This window comes from the organism of the source record quoted next, unplaced genomic scaffold (genome assembly GCF_019419815.1).
Source record: "Pyrus x bretschneideri cultivar Hongxiangsu unplaced genomic scaffold, Pyrus_bretschneideri_v1 Contig32, whole genome shotgun sequence".
Taxonomy (NCBI): Eukaryota; Viridiplantae; Streptophyta; class Magnoliopsida; order Rosales; family Rosaceae; genus Pyrus; species Pyrus x bretschneideri.
In genome coordinates, this window is record NW_025999635.1 from 2511488 (window position 1) to 2525424 (window position 13937).

General features: G+C 38.4%; 3 protein-coding genes across 5 annotated transcripts; 1 reads left to right on the forward strand and 2 right to left on the reverse strand.

The window, feature by feature from the left end:
- Positions 1–1742: 1742 nt before the first annotated feature.
- LOC103937376 lies at positions 1743–5758 on the reverse strand. 3 transcript variants are annotated; one of them, XM_048590485.1, is made up of 3 exons: positions 4669–5757; positions 2495–2572; positions 2151–2291 (listed from the first exon to the last, which is right to left on the reverse strand). In XM_048590485.1, exons 1-2 carry the CDS (start codon positions 5052–5054, stop codon positions 2539–2541), a joined length of 420 nt encoding a protein of 139 aa, XP_048446442.1. In that variant the 5' UTR covers positions 5055–5757; the 3' UTR covers positions 2151–2291; positions 2495–2538. The 3 variants fall into 3 exon arrangements, with proteins under 3 accessions (XP_018500253.2, XP_048446442.1, XP_048446441.1); XM_018644737.2 differs by lacking the exon at positions 2495–2572 and having other exon boundaries at positions 1743–2291; positions 4669–5695; XM_048590484.1 differs by lacking the exons at positions 2151–2291; positions 2495–2572 and adding an exon at positions 2579–3288 and having other exon boundaries at positions 4669–5758.
- A 1681-nt stretch (positions 5759–7439) lies between these two features.
- Positions 7440–10184, reverse strand: LOC103936209 (transcription factor MYB1). Its single transcript, XM_009346062.3, has 2 exons — positions 9825–10184; positions 7440–8648 (listed from the first exon to the last, which is right to left on the reverse strand). The coding sequence occupies exons 1-2, from the start codon at positions 10090–10092 to the stop codon at positions 7678–7680; spliced, it is 1239 nt and encodes a 412-aa protein (XP_009344337.2). The 5' UTR covers positions 10093–10184; the 3' UTR covers positions 7440–7677.
- Positions 10185–13229: 3045 nt separating this feature from the next.
- On the forward strand, positions 13230–13937 carry LOC103936238. The gene has a single exon (XM_009346089.3). The coding sequence runs from the start codon at positions 13230–13232 to the stop codon at positions 13935–13937; it is 708 nt and encodes a 235-aa protein (XP_009344364.2).

Genomic DNA, 13937 nt, shown 5'->3' on the forward strand with positions numbered 1-13937 from the left:
TCAATGATAAAAGAAATATTACATTATAATATTAGTACATAACCCATGGTGACTCGTATATTATGCCATGAAAGTCCTTGCCATGGAATGCACTTACTATTAACCGCATAAACCCTAAACTTAGAAGCTCATATATATCGAATACAGGATCTCGGGTAATCACTCGATGCAACTTATGAGCATAGCAGGCGTCACAACTCGCACAGACCACCATAATAACAAACAAACAATTATTTCAATTTGTTTCTTTTCCAATTTTTGGCATTAGGAAACTATGATTGATTCGTCCACTTAAAAATTCAAAAACAAAGAGAATGAATTCCCTACCCGGCCTAAAGAATTGGAGATTATTTGGAGTGAGTTCCCACCGCGACACCCAGCACGAGCTGTGTCTGTCGCATATTAAGATGGCGATCGCCAATCACGGCACCTTCCATGCAGGAATTCGTGCATGGACCAAATATCTGTTTGTTTGTGAATTTTGACATCTCCAATGGAAAGTGCAGACAGCACTCACCTCCCAGGGTGCTGACAATGTTCGTCTTTTCCATCTCCTACCTTTGCTTTCTGGACCCCTAACCACGTGTCCCATGTTACCATATTATCCATTTATTATCCATTCCTAAATTTCAATTTGTTTTGACATATTTTTTATGGGATTCACATATGTTTATGTATATGTGCCAGTAAAACACATGACAAATCGAGAATCGAATTAATTTTAACATCCGTGTGTTGATAAACGTTGTAGAAGCCAGAGATTGAAACAAGTTTAACGCTCATCCCGACATATTCCAAAGGTTTCTTCAAAAGTTTTTAGATATATGCTATTCATGATCGTAGAACATTATGTACAAGAGCAAACACTCTTGACGACTTGAGCTGCAAGCCTCTTAAAGGTCTCGAAAACTTTAAGCATCGATGTCTCATGAAGCATGCCAAGTTTCTGTACTAGTATCCTTACCCAACTTTTTGTCAAACTTACCAAATTTCAGGGTCATTAATAGAAATATAAGCAGTAACCATTCGGCTTGAATGTCAAACCATACTATGGACTGGTTTGGTATTGCTATGCTTTGAAAAAAAATTTATTTCTGATGTACTGTGAGAATAAGCTCATTTTTACTGTTTCAGGTTTTCAGCTTTTTTTCATCCAAAATTGTGAAATAAGTTATTTTTAAATGTTTACCAAACACTTTTTTTAGCTCAGCTTTTTTTCATACCCACTTTTTATAAAAACACATCAATACCAAACCAGTACTATCTGTGTTTGACCTTGGTCGATCCCGATGGCCGATTGCTAGAACACTGCTCGGTCTCAGCAAACACATTGCTTGCAAAGCCAAGGCAATTCAATAACCAAGTTTAAGTTGAAATGGCTCCTCTGAATCCCCAGTTTTCAAACTTTTCACCCAGTTCCCATAACTTGCCTCCAAGAATTTAAAATTATAACTTGCAGAATAAGAAATTTCCCCACTAGTTTATTATGTTCGAGAATTTCCATTTAACCCATGCTACCCAAAAAAGAACCGAATTGGACGCAGACTCCAAATACACCCCATGGTAGGATGGAAACTTAGGTATGATTGTCTGACTAGAAAACTCTCATACCAATTAGACTAACATGGGGCAGGGTGAAACCAAAATACAGATAATCTCATGCTTTTAGAATGGCATCCCTTCGGATGGCCTAATCCGAGTGCCCCTATACAGAAAAATCTTACATGCTTATACAGCAATACTGCACAGTGAAGCATATCTGCCACAAATCTTATACATATAATTGGTTGTTTTTTCTCTAATCAAGCATCTTGAGTTGCGACAAGAAACTACTATGGTGATGCAAATTCAATTCAAGTTTTGACGATGGAAACATAAGTTACACAACCTGCTGAAAAGGCTACTTAATATATAAACAAGTAGGCAGAGAGAAACAGCCAACTCCAACATAGTTTTTGGAGGCACGGGTACGAGGAAGGTACCGTTGAGTGCTTGTTTGCTACCTCTCTATGACCACCAAAGTAAAATGCGCAACCCAACCCTCTACACGAGGTTTTCATGAGGGCACATTGAAGTGAAACAACCACGAGATGACAAACGCAAAGACCATACAAGCTAGTAAGAAGTTCAGGAAGCGGTGACCCTGCCAGAAGTTTCGGCTCTCTGGTGTCTGCACAGGGGCACCTGCTACTGCTGCTGCCAGTGCGGCTTCATCATGCCACTGCTCCGCCGACTCAGCTTCACTCAAACCAGACACATTACGTGCGGTTGATCCACATATCTCACAGGTTCTGCAATCATATATATTTAATCCGGAAGTTGAGCAATAATAACACAAACATAAAATTGTAAAGGATACCCCAAAGAAACATGTGAAAAACAACTCCTTTGTTTGGTTACAGGTAAGCAATCTGAACTAAAGATTTGATATTGAATAGAAGATATTTCTTATTCTAAAGGCAGAACTGAAGAAAGAAGCAGGTGCATAGTACACCTGTCATTCAGCATCCCTCCTGGGAGCTCTATGAAACTTTTTAGTTAGGGCACAGTTATTAGCGTGAAACGCCATTCCCTGTATTCATATAAGAAGGATTAGATTAGAAGTTGTCACATATCTCATGCCACAACTGGAAACCTGATGTCCAGTTTTTTTAATAAGACAATGGATTCATACTAAATGAATACATCAAATGGAACAACTTCTTACTACGGTGTGGTAAAAAGCACGCACATTTCCTTGCTCTATGCTTTGGTTAGAGTCACAAAACCTGCGTGTAAGACTTGGATCTTACCCAAAACAATAACCTACATGTTCGATTTCCTATGGAAACACAAAAAAAACCTATTTGGAATTTTGCATAAACGCACAAACATTTTAATCCAATTACAAGGAACCAAATCAAGGAATAGATATAGAAAAGCTTTTTATGAAAATGGTTTTAGAATGTCAGAAAAGTTCGACAAGAACCGAATGAGATTTTTACTTTAATATGAAATTTAAAATCTCTATCTTTTCCGGTATGTACTTGTTTTCTACCATCTCAATCAGATTGATATTGGTTTCTGCCATAATTCCCTTTAAAAATATACCAAGCATAAAGAATCTATGAGGTCATCAGGATTTGATAAGCAATGCACCTTACAACTCTGCATGAAAAGCTTGTCAACTTATAGCAAGCACTTAATAGATGAAAGGTACAAAGTCGTGAATGAAAAAGTAGAATGCACCACCAAGCATAAAGAATCTATGAGGTCATCAGGATTCGATAAGCAATGCGCCTTACAACTCTGCATGAAAAGCATGCCAACTTATAGCAAGAACTTAATAGATGAAAGGAACAAAGTTGTGAATGAGAAAGCAGAACGCACTACGCAATCAATTTCTATTTCAGTTATTTTCCTTCCTTTTTCTTTTTGACACAAATAGAAGGACACCAGGCAATTTAAAGGTTTTTGTCTAATGGGAGTAGGAAAGGTAAAAAAAAATTCAACCTTCAGAAACCTTCAAAGTTAAAACATTACAAAATTCCGAAGAATTCAAGAGTAGGCTAATAATTTCGGAACATAATACGGAGCAAAACACGGAGAGTAGCTTGAGGAGAACAAGGGAATATAAGCATGTTTTACTAGAAGCAATGGAAAATGTAAGCTCGAGTGAAACAAAGATATTTGTTCCCCAATTAGCTTTTGCTCTGACGATGCACAAAGGTATTACTGAGATGATTGTTGTTTATACATACTTGATCTTGTAATGGATTCAAACAAAATTATACAAACCTAGAGACTTAAATGCAGAATTTTTCCACTTAATTTGTGGTGCTTTTGACAAGACAAACCTACTTCATTCGGTGATCAATCTTCATAAGATGGCATCTTACAACAGTTTGAGCCGTCAAGTCGGAAAATTCATAGTGGGTCAATATCAGAAAAAGGAAACTTGGTAAAAGCACATTATTATTTCCAAAACATCCATCATGAAGATAAATGTACGTGGAAAACACATGTTCAATACAGGTTTACCGAGTCAAGTAATTTCAGTTAACATATCATATCAGAAGAACGTGCAGAAAAAACAAATTATTTGACCTTTACAAAGCACACATCACCAACCAGCTTGTCCAACCGGGATGGCGGAAAAAGCGTCGGAAAGGAGTGAGAGAAATGCAAAGTGCAGGCATTCCAACAAGGCAAGAATGGGAGAAGAATCATGTGCACAGTTGGAATTCCATGCAGGACTGCGGGTGCTTTCGACTTTCGCTTTATTAAGCTTTATGCTCTTGATTTACACTAATATGCTTTTTCTTTAAAGCACCACACAAACTTATTTTAATTTAGGTTTGCATTATCATGTGCAAACGTGAGTTAGGCCGGTTGGTCAGAACAATGTGCTCGCCTCTTCCATATTCCTTTCCCCCGTAAATTAGCGAAGATTAGAATATCGCTTTGTCAAAAGTTTGCATTATTGTGTTCTTCTCATTAGGTAAAACAATTTTTCCAGCATTATCCCCAAATTATACTTCATATTACACAATCCTCAGAAGAACAACATAACAATCTAACCTAGCATTTCAACGAAATCACTGCTAACAGATAAAAGTAAATAAATTAACAGCTGGGTAATCTCCAAAACACAGAAAGATTTAACCTTTGAATGTAAAAAAAACTTACTTGTTACCCTTGATCTTGAACCAAGCCTCAGCACACTGCTTATGGGCAGCAGCCAAATCAGCCTTACAAGAACACCCCAGCTCAATAGGAATCCCAGATTCATGATTCGTTGCATCCATGCTCAGGTGACAAATCCTGCAATCCCTCTCCACTTTCGCCACGTGCATCTTCACCTCCTCCAGATCCACCTCCACTGAACTCTCCGACGCAGATGATTCCCTCTCCACGATCTCAGACCCTGACTCAGTGGAGCACCTCTTCTCCTCATCCTCCGACCCCTCGGAGCCGGACTCAGGATGGCTACGTCGACCCGTGGCGGCGCTGCGGCGTCCCACATCCCCCTCCTCCACATCAACAACCACGTGGGCTTTGTCTACGGCTGCCATTTGCAAAACCCAAAGAGAGAATCTTCATGTAATGGCTCTGTGCGGCCGATATTATCAATGCCCACAGAGGTTGAAGAAGCTCTCAACCCAGTAGGAAGTGGGTTTCTTAGATTTCCAGCAACCGGGTCCTGTAGCGGTTGGTAACCCCTCCCTCTCTCTCGCCTCTCTCTCTCTCCTCACACCTCACTCCTCACTCCTCACCCTCAGTGTCAGTGACCAAGGAAAGATCTTTTAAATAGAATAATGGAGGAAAATAAACGCACACACTAAAAAAAACCCAAAATGTTTGCAGGTGAGCAGGTGAAACATAATAACATATACAGCTTCCTGATTTGTGTCCCCCAAAACAGACGACTTTGACCCCTCCCTCCCTGCTCCTCTTCTTTTTTTGGTTAAATTAACAGCATTAGTGTGTTGTTTAGTGATCATAAACAATAAATAACGTGCCACCACAGTGATGAGGGAGATTAGTGTGTGTTTATTTGCTAATCTCTCTGCTTAATCATTTCAGTTGAGAAGATAAAGGAGGAGGGTTTTTTTTCTCTGCTTAATCATTGTGATTGAGAAGATAAGAGGAATAAGATTCTTTTTTAAAGCAACTTATGTGAAACGATGTATTATTATCGTGGCAGAGAAAGAAGTGATTGAGGTGACTTTAGAAAACTGTCGTACAGAGAGCACCGAAGTTGCATGCATCAAAAGCAGATTTCACTGTCTTCTTCACCCAAAGCTGCTTTTTTCAATCTGCTTCTGTTTCACTTGCGTAACTGACATGAAGACCCCATACTTTTGTATGAGGACCGTCCACTTTAACTTGTGGAAAGACAGACATGCCCATGTAGTTCTGATGTGTAACTGATAACACTAGTTGTCTGAAGGGTATTATTGACTGTTCACAACATTAATTGATTGAGCAAAACATAGGCTAGCAATGTGGGCTGTTCCTTCATCATGCAATTTAGGGTAAGTTGAAAATTTTCTTTTTAACCTCGTGTTTGCCAAAATCCTAAATTAAGCTTTTGGTTAAAATTAAAATATGTGGGGCGGCGCGGGGGGGGGTGGTGGGGAGACTGACAAAGGAGTTGTTGTAACGGATAGAGATCATATTCGGATCTCTTTCTTTAAAACTCAAAGATCAAATTATTTGGACCTTTGAAATTTGATCCAACGTCTAAAAACAGAGAATTTAGTAAAAACGTTTAAAAATTATAATAATTTTTTACCGTTGGATCAAATTTCAAGAGCCGGGATCACTTGATCCCTGGGCTTTGAAGGAAGAGATCTGGAGAGGATGTCTTTCCCTGTGTAACCACTCTTTTAATATATTTCCTCCCAACAGGATTCTTTCCGAATCCTTTTGGTGAGAATTTTGGAAATTCGTAAATCGTATTCATTCATCGTATATTGTGCGGTCAATTTTTGTCAAGTACTGTTTATATTTAATTTTAAATAAAAATATTTAAAATGATTTATAATCGCACGATGTACGATGAACGAATATGATTCACCGATTCCTAAGATCTTTAAAAAGATGATCCGGCGAGCATCTGGATTCTATTTCCTCATCCTTTGAAAACCAAATTTAATGATTAAATATTTGAAAAAAAAAATGAGGTGGGAATGTCCAACCATGTCATCTGTAGAGCATTTTTGACAAAAAGATGAAACAGTTATATTTTGATCTATTGAGTTACATTAATCCAGTTGGATGTGAAAGCTGCTCAAATCAGACAACGATACCGATTTTCTCTTCCAATGTTCACTACACGAGTGACATATTCTTAAATGGAGAATATGGGTCAAGCTTGAAGCTTGTTTTGAGTCTTATGATCGACTTGTGATCCTATTCAGCCTGTTTATGACGGGCCAAGTATCCACTTGTTTTAGCTCCTTTTTATAAGGATCATAGACCAAGCCAGGTCAGGTAAGCCCAAAATCTTTTCTTTATGGGAGATGATTTTCGGCACTTCTTCTGCAAGTCCTCTTTATTTTTAAGGAAACTAATGAAAATGGTTTGAAAAATTTAAGTTTTAATGATAAGAACAAAATAAAGGATAAAATGAATAATACCAGAATTGACTTTTTAGTGTAAAATTGTGGTTTTTCATTAAAATGAACAGTACCGCGGACTTTTCGTTAAAATTCCCTTATTTCTAATCTTGGAATTGAACAGAAAGGAGAATTAAAGGAATTAAGGGACATAAAGATACGAGCATATAGGCAATGATTTTGATATTTCATATAATGATTTTCACGCTCATTTTAACTTCTAGCACTCCCACCCTGAATGTGAATAAACTAGAAAATAATCGATTTGAAGTGCCAAAGTTTTATCAATCAAGTTTTTGGATGCCAAAGTTTTATCAATCAAGTTTTTGGATTTGGGATAAAAGCACTTGTATAAAAGCATTTACTAGTCAACAGCTTCTTTGCTCATGACAAAAGGGGTAGAGAAGTACCTACATACATAACTTTGATGAAATGCCCTCTTAAATGAGATAAGTCAAAAGTGAAAAGCCTTCTAAATGAAACTGGAGACTTTAACTTAATCTGCTGTAAATTAACCGGTCTGTACCGCTATAACCGAAACACCCCGAAGACTGAGGAAGACCGGCCATGAGTTCTAGCTCAATCCCTCAACTTCAGTTGGCATTGCAAAAGTCTGTCTAGGCACCTGGGTTGATAGCACGTCCGTCATCATTCCCATCAACTTGTTTCTTCCTTCCTCAAAGCACATATGGTCATTCATCGGAGTGTTTGCTGGCAACCCCATTTGCAAGGTAGTGGCAGCTGCTTGAAAGACTCTCTGGCTTGCTACGCTCTCTGGCATCCTAATCCCATTACTCTCAAGGCCACTCTTAATCCATGCAATCTTGTTCAAATCCGTAGCAATGGAGATTAATTCGTGGCTGGAGAAAGGGAGAGGCTCATCATACTCAACGAACTCAGGCCCCAACAATGAGCTTTGAGAATGCCCCTTGACTCGATCACAGCAACTGTGGCCACAGCGTTGAGGAACCATAGGCTCATTGCATGCACCGTCAAGGAAGTTGTCAAAGCCGAAATCTAGTTTAGTTATTGGGACCAAAGGGCCATGACTTGGGACTGTCCATGAAAAAGATGAAGCATTTGCTGGACCACTTGGACGGTTATAAGCACTAAAAGCACTAACACGTGCCACTGGACGACAAGTGGTGGACTGGAGAGTTGGATGGTCACTTGGCTCGGCAATAAGAGTAGAATTGTGCTTTGATTCGGCAGTGCCAGAACCCTCCTTTGCATGATTTCTTACGTCGAACTGGTTTGGTCTATTTTCCATCAAGACCTCTCTTCCTTCATGAGTCTTGAATGAACTGATATTCCCAACTGACAGGGTTTCTTCTGAGGATGCATTTTTTCTGTCAAAGGTGTCATCTTCCATCGTTTCCCCATGTCCAGTATTAAACCTTCCTTTATCAAAGCACTTGCGCCTTAGTGTAGAATTCCAATGGTTCTTGATTCCGTTATCTGTTCTACCTGGAAGAAGCTTTGCAATTACTGCCCATTTGTTCCCATGGATAGCATGTGCTGAAACTATAATACGGTCTTCTTCCTCTGCATTAATTAAAGTTCCGTTGAGAAAACTTCAGAAAAAGCAATGAAGCAAATAAATATACAACTTTAGACAGAAAGGTATGCCAGTATCAAATTCATTTAAAATATTTCTCAAAATGTAATGACAACAAAAGCAATCCACGCAAGGACAAGATTACGAAGTTTGCAGGTAAATAATTTCCAGCTATATTTGATTTACTAACCTGAGGTCCTGAACCAGCGGCAACATTTTAGCAACAAGAGAACCAGCATGATACAAAATCTTAATGCAATTCCAAACAACATGAACCGAGGTTAACCCAAGGACGTTTACCTTAATCAATCAATGATCCCTGGGGACTAATAAAATAGATGAACCACCTAATTAAAACGATTTGATGCACCAACCCTACATGTACACAATATCCTGTAAAATGTATCACCAAATTGTGACCACAACTTCAAATACGTTCTTCCATCGTGGTGTTATAGATCATTCTGAACTTTCCAAATATTCAGTTACATTCATTCCTTAAACATTGTCCAAAAGTTGCATATAAAGAAGAATCAAGAAAGCTGAGAATCCACATACATACAAAATCACAAATTAACAAACAGATAGATCACGACAAAAACGAAATATGTTAACATTATGGAAACAACGTACTCGAGACTGAAAACCACACTAAGAAAAAGACCGCGCTAATTGGAGCGTTTATGTACACATTGGACGGTCCAAACACAATAGCAGTTCCAATATCAACAAAATTCGAACAAATTTGTACCATGCTAGACTAACTGCATATCTCTCAAGGTTCCATCTTTAATCTTGAAATCATATTCGACACTAACGAAATGCTTGGCTCCTCGATCAACACACTAGACATACGATATACCAACATCAATCCCACCCCTTTTGTGTGCCGACAATTTTTCGAAAAATGACATACTACAGCTTTGATTAAACAAACAAGAAACCAAGAAGACACTTCCGACATATGTAACAAACAAGACAGTGACAAGAGTTCACAAACAGCTTCGAATTCGAAAAATCGACACTCGAAAATTCAGAATTCCACTGATTAAGCACATCCTAATCGAAATTCAGTAACCGTCAAAATCCAAACATAACATAACAAAACCAATCAAACACAAACAGAGAAAATATCAAAACGAAAATGGCGGCGATTAAATTACCAGAAAAGGGTTTACGCTTGACGCAGGGGTCAAGCTGATTACACCACCTCAGCCGGCACGACTTCCCAGACCGTCCGGGAATTCCTCGGGCGATCAGGCTCCAATTCCTCGCCCCGAAGTTGCCCACGAGCCGGCTCAGCACCGCGTCCTCCTCGGGCGACCACGGTCCCCTCACTTTCCCGCCGGGCACTGCGCCCTCGTTCAACTCGGCCTCGGTGCCGGGGCGGTCGTCGGCTTCTTTGGGGACGGCGTCGTTTGGGGCCGTCATTGGTGGTCGGTTCGGGAGGCTTCGGTTGGCTTGTTTTTATGAGTACCTACCCAGCAGACCAAACCTCTGCCTTTTTAACTGCACATAGGAAAGCGATTAATGTGGGACTGGCCTTTTGCGAATGTTTCGGATTCCGGTTTTGTACGGCAGTTTTTTTTAAATGACCAACGTGTCCCCGTGGGTGGCGGGACGACGTCGTTTGCTTGTTATGAAACTTGAGTCTTCGTGTTGACTTTGTTTGCACTTTGGCTTTTTAACCCCTGTATTCACCCTTCGCCTTCGGTCACCAAAACGACGGCTTAGCTTTTGTCGTAGTCTCGTACGGCTGCGTTTATTGCATTAAATTATCGAACTGAACTCATTTCGGAAGTTAAGTTGGACTGGTTTAATTAAATGGTTTGTACAGTATCAAAATAAGAAACAAAATAATAAAAACAATAACAATTAATTCTCTTTGTTTCTTTTTCTTCTTTTTTATTATGTTTTTTCTTTGAGATGTGATATCCACACATCTTATTTTCCTTCTCACACATTTTTTTAATTTTCGATCATCGGATCGGATGAATTGAAGAAGATCAATAGACATAAATTATTAAGGGATGTGTGAGAAATAAAATGAGGTGTGTAGATAGCACATCCCTTTTCTTTTCTAGAACTCTCGCCCTCTCTCTCTTCTTGTCCAACTCCTTCTCTATCTCTCTCTTGATGGTCTCATTGATCCTCCATTTCAATCCATCAAAGCTCCCAAATTCCACAACTTTTCTCCAATCACAAAACACAAACCTCAAAAATTAAAACCCAGTATTCTGTATTTCAACAACCCCATAATCCAATCCCAAATCAAAGTGAAGAGGGTCACAAAGGTGTTTGATTTTCACTCTAACACTAGCCCTCCTCGCTAACAATCATATTTTTAAATTATTTCAAATAAATGTCTACATAGTTTCTGATTGAATCGATTTTTGTATGAATAATTTATAACTTAAAACTTAAAATATAGACAATGCAAATTAGGCATTACAACCCGTCCGCGTTTCTATTACTCTATTCTTTGAAAATGAGTTGGAGAGATTAAGGCCCTTTAAAATAGATATGGATCATCTCTGGATCTATGCATCTTAATTCTAGAGATTCATCAATTCGAATCATTGAAATTTAATCAAACGGCTATAAACAGGATTCACGTTAAAAATTATAATAACTTTAACCGTTGAATTAAATTTTAATTATCCGAATTAGTGGATTCTTAGGATTATGATGCATGGATCAGGAGAGGATCCATGTCCCTTTAAAATATTTTAGCAACTCAATCAGTCAGTCTCTCGATTTGTGAACCCACACAATTTGCTTGAATTATTGTGATGTGATTGCTTCTAGATGTTCTTAGACTTTCGCAAAATAAACGTTTTTTATTCTTGTTCAGGTTCTTGTAAGTTTGAAGTAAGCGTGCACAACTTCAATTTACAATGTGTATTGCTGCCCTGCACAGAACAAAGTGAGGAAAACTACAATATCTGAAGCGTGTTGAGATAAGCATCTTTTATTTTTATTTTTGAGGTCCTTAATTGTGTTCTTAGACAGTGACACAGAGTAAATGATACGATTAGGATCGCTGTTTACAATGTTACTAAGGTCATTTCTAACCAAAGAGTTCAGAGGGCTGAAAATAATCCGAAAACCGTCTTCAACTGAAGGCCAGGCCAAATGGCTCATGGGCCAAGGGCTAAAGAGCCAACTGGCCGGCCCAAAGCAGTCAGCCAACTAGCCTCGGGCCAGGATACATGATGATGTCATATTTGATTTTTCTTTTTCCTTTTTTTACAGTTTTTTTTTAGAAAATTTAAAAATTCTATTTTTTTTCCTATAACTTTCTAAGTCATTAAACAACATTAAATAACATTAAACAACATTAAACAACATAAAAAAAATTAAACAACATTTTTAAAAACATTTAACAAAATGAAAATTATTGACAATCCATAACATAAAATTATTGAGGTAATTTAATTTAAGTAACCATAGTAGTTCAATTAAAATAATAAATCATGTTTGGCCCTCGGTTGGAGATGGTTTTTTTTTTTTCACATGGCTATGTTCTGCCTATGGCCCTCTGGCCTCTCGGTTGGAGATGGTAAGAAATATGGTCATGCACTGTTCATTAAAAAAATTAATTTATTGGAGGGTCAAATGGCTAAAACGAGTCATCCGGCCAGCCTTCAGTTGGAGATGGCCTAATTATACTCGTTCAAATAAATGCAATAAAACCCCGCGAAGCCTCTATGTGTAACCTTAGATGAATAGTCAACCATGTATGTTTAGTGACATTCGTTTTTTTACATTTTTGAAGGAAATTTTTTGCTCAAATCGACAATTGTTATCACAAAACAAAAGGCGTTGAAATGATAAAGAGTAATATAGACAGTCTGACTTGATCAATGTGTTGAATGTTTCTTACACAATACCTCAACGTAACTTGTTGGAGAAAGTACGTAAAATCTCTCATTGAGAACTTGAGAAAATAATCACCAAAATTGACATGTGCAGTTTCACTACTAATAGCACCGAGACTTTTCGTGACAAAAACTCAGCACCTGTCAATGCATAAAACTTAATTATGGTGCCCCTTCTAGAAAATATTGTACTTATTACAAGTTTAAGATTCTGAAAAATGTATGCGCGTAGATGCCCAGGTTCAATATTGACATTAACGTTGGACTTCTTCAAGCCTTTTAATTTGTCCATGCATTAGGCGTATTAAGGAGTAGATGTGCTTAAGTTAACGAGTTAATTTCGTTCCATGTCCATTTTTTCCTTGTCTTTTGGCCTCAATACAATCATTCTTTCCACACGCATATATATCCATAATTTTGCCTCTTCCCCAAGAAGTCAAGAGTCACCATATTTAAATAAATTTGGTGATCGGAAGTTTCTATGGAATTTTGTCTTTTCAAACCTCTAATTTGACTAGGCTCGTTTGGATCAGCCTCTCTCAGCAGGCCCTTCAATAATACATATATCTGGCCCTCTCTTCTTCCTCTTTCACAATCACAACCAAATCATCAGCTCAGATAAAGAAAGAAAACCAATAAAATTTAAACGAAAGAGAGAGAAAAAAAAATCCTGAAAATTACCACAACATGTTCAGCCCTTTCAGCTGTGCCAGTTTTAGTCACCAAGTAGAAGAAGATGATGAGCACATGATTTCAACTTCGCCTCCATCTCCAAGAAAATCATCAAGATCGAGAAGCGTTGGCCTGATTTACAGAAGACACAACAAGGACAGCAAAAACCCCTATTCGGACCGGGGCCTTGACAAGTTTTCTGCACTTGTAGCTGACCTAGAAGAGAAAAGGCAGAAGATTTATGCGCAAATGGACCCGAAAGACAAATCTTTTGTGCGGTTCGTATTCAAGGACGAGACTGATACAAGTGCTCCGGTTCCAATCGTGATCAAACTGAAAGACAAAAAGGAAGACAAAACAAAGACAACTAGTGATCGTGAAGAGAAGCATGCAAACCCTAATTCAGAAGCCTTTGAAAATATTGACCAATCCCACATCGACAAGAAAGACATGAAGCAGAAGCAACCGAGATCGGAATCTGATCAAGAGAGCAAGAAGGGGAGATTTTCAAGTTGGAAAATGAAGTTGGATGAGTGGAGAAAGCCATATTATTATTTGCCGGTCGTTGTGATCTTTATTTTGGTGCTGTTGACTTTGTTTGGGCGGTCGTTTGCCATATTGTGTACGTCTATTTTTTGGTACGCGGTTCCAACTGTGAAAGAGAGCTCGAGTAATGCAAGGAGGCCGGTGGCATCAAAGAAGAAAGATTATGTTATTGAGTAG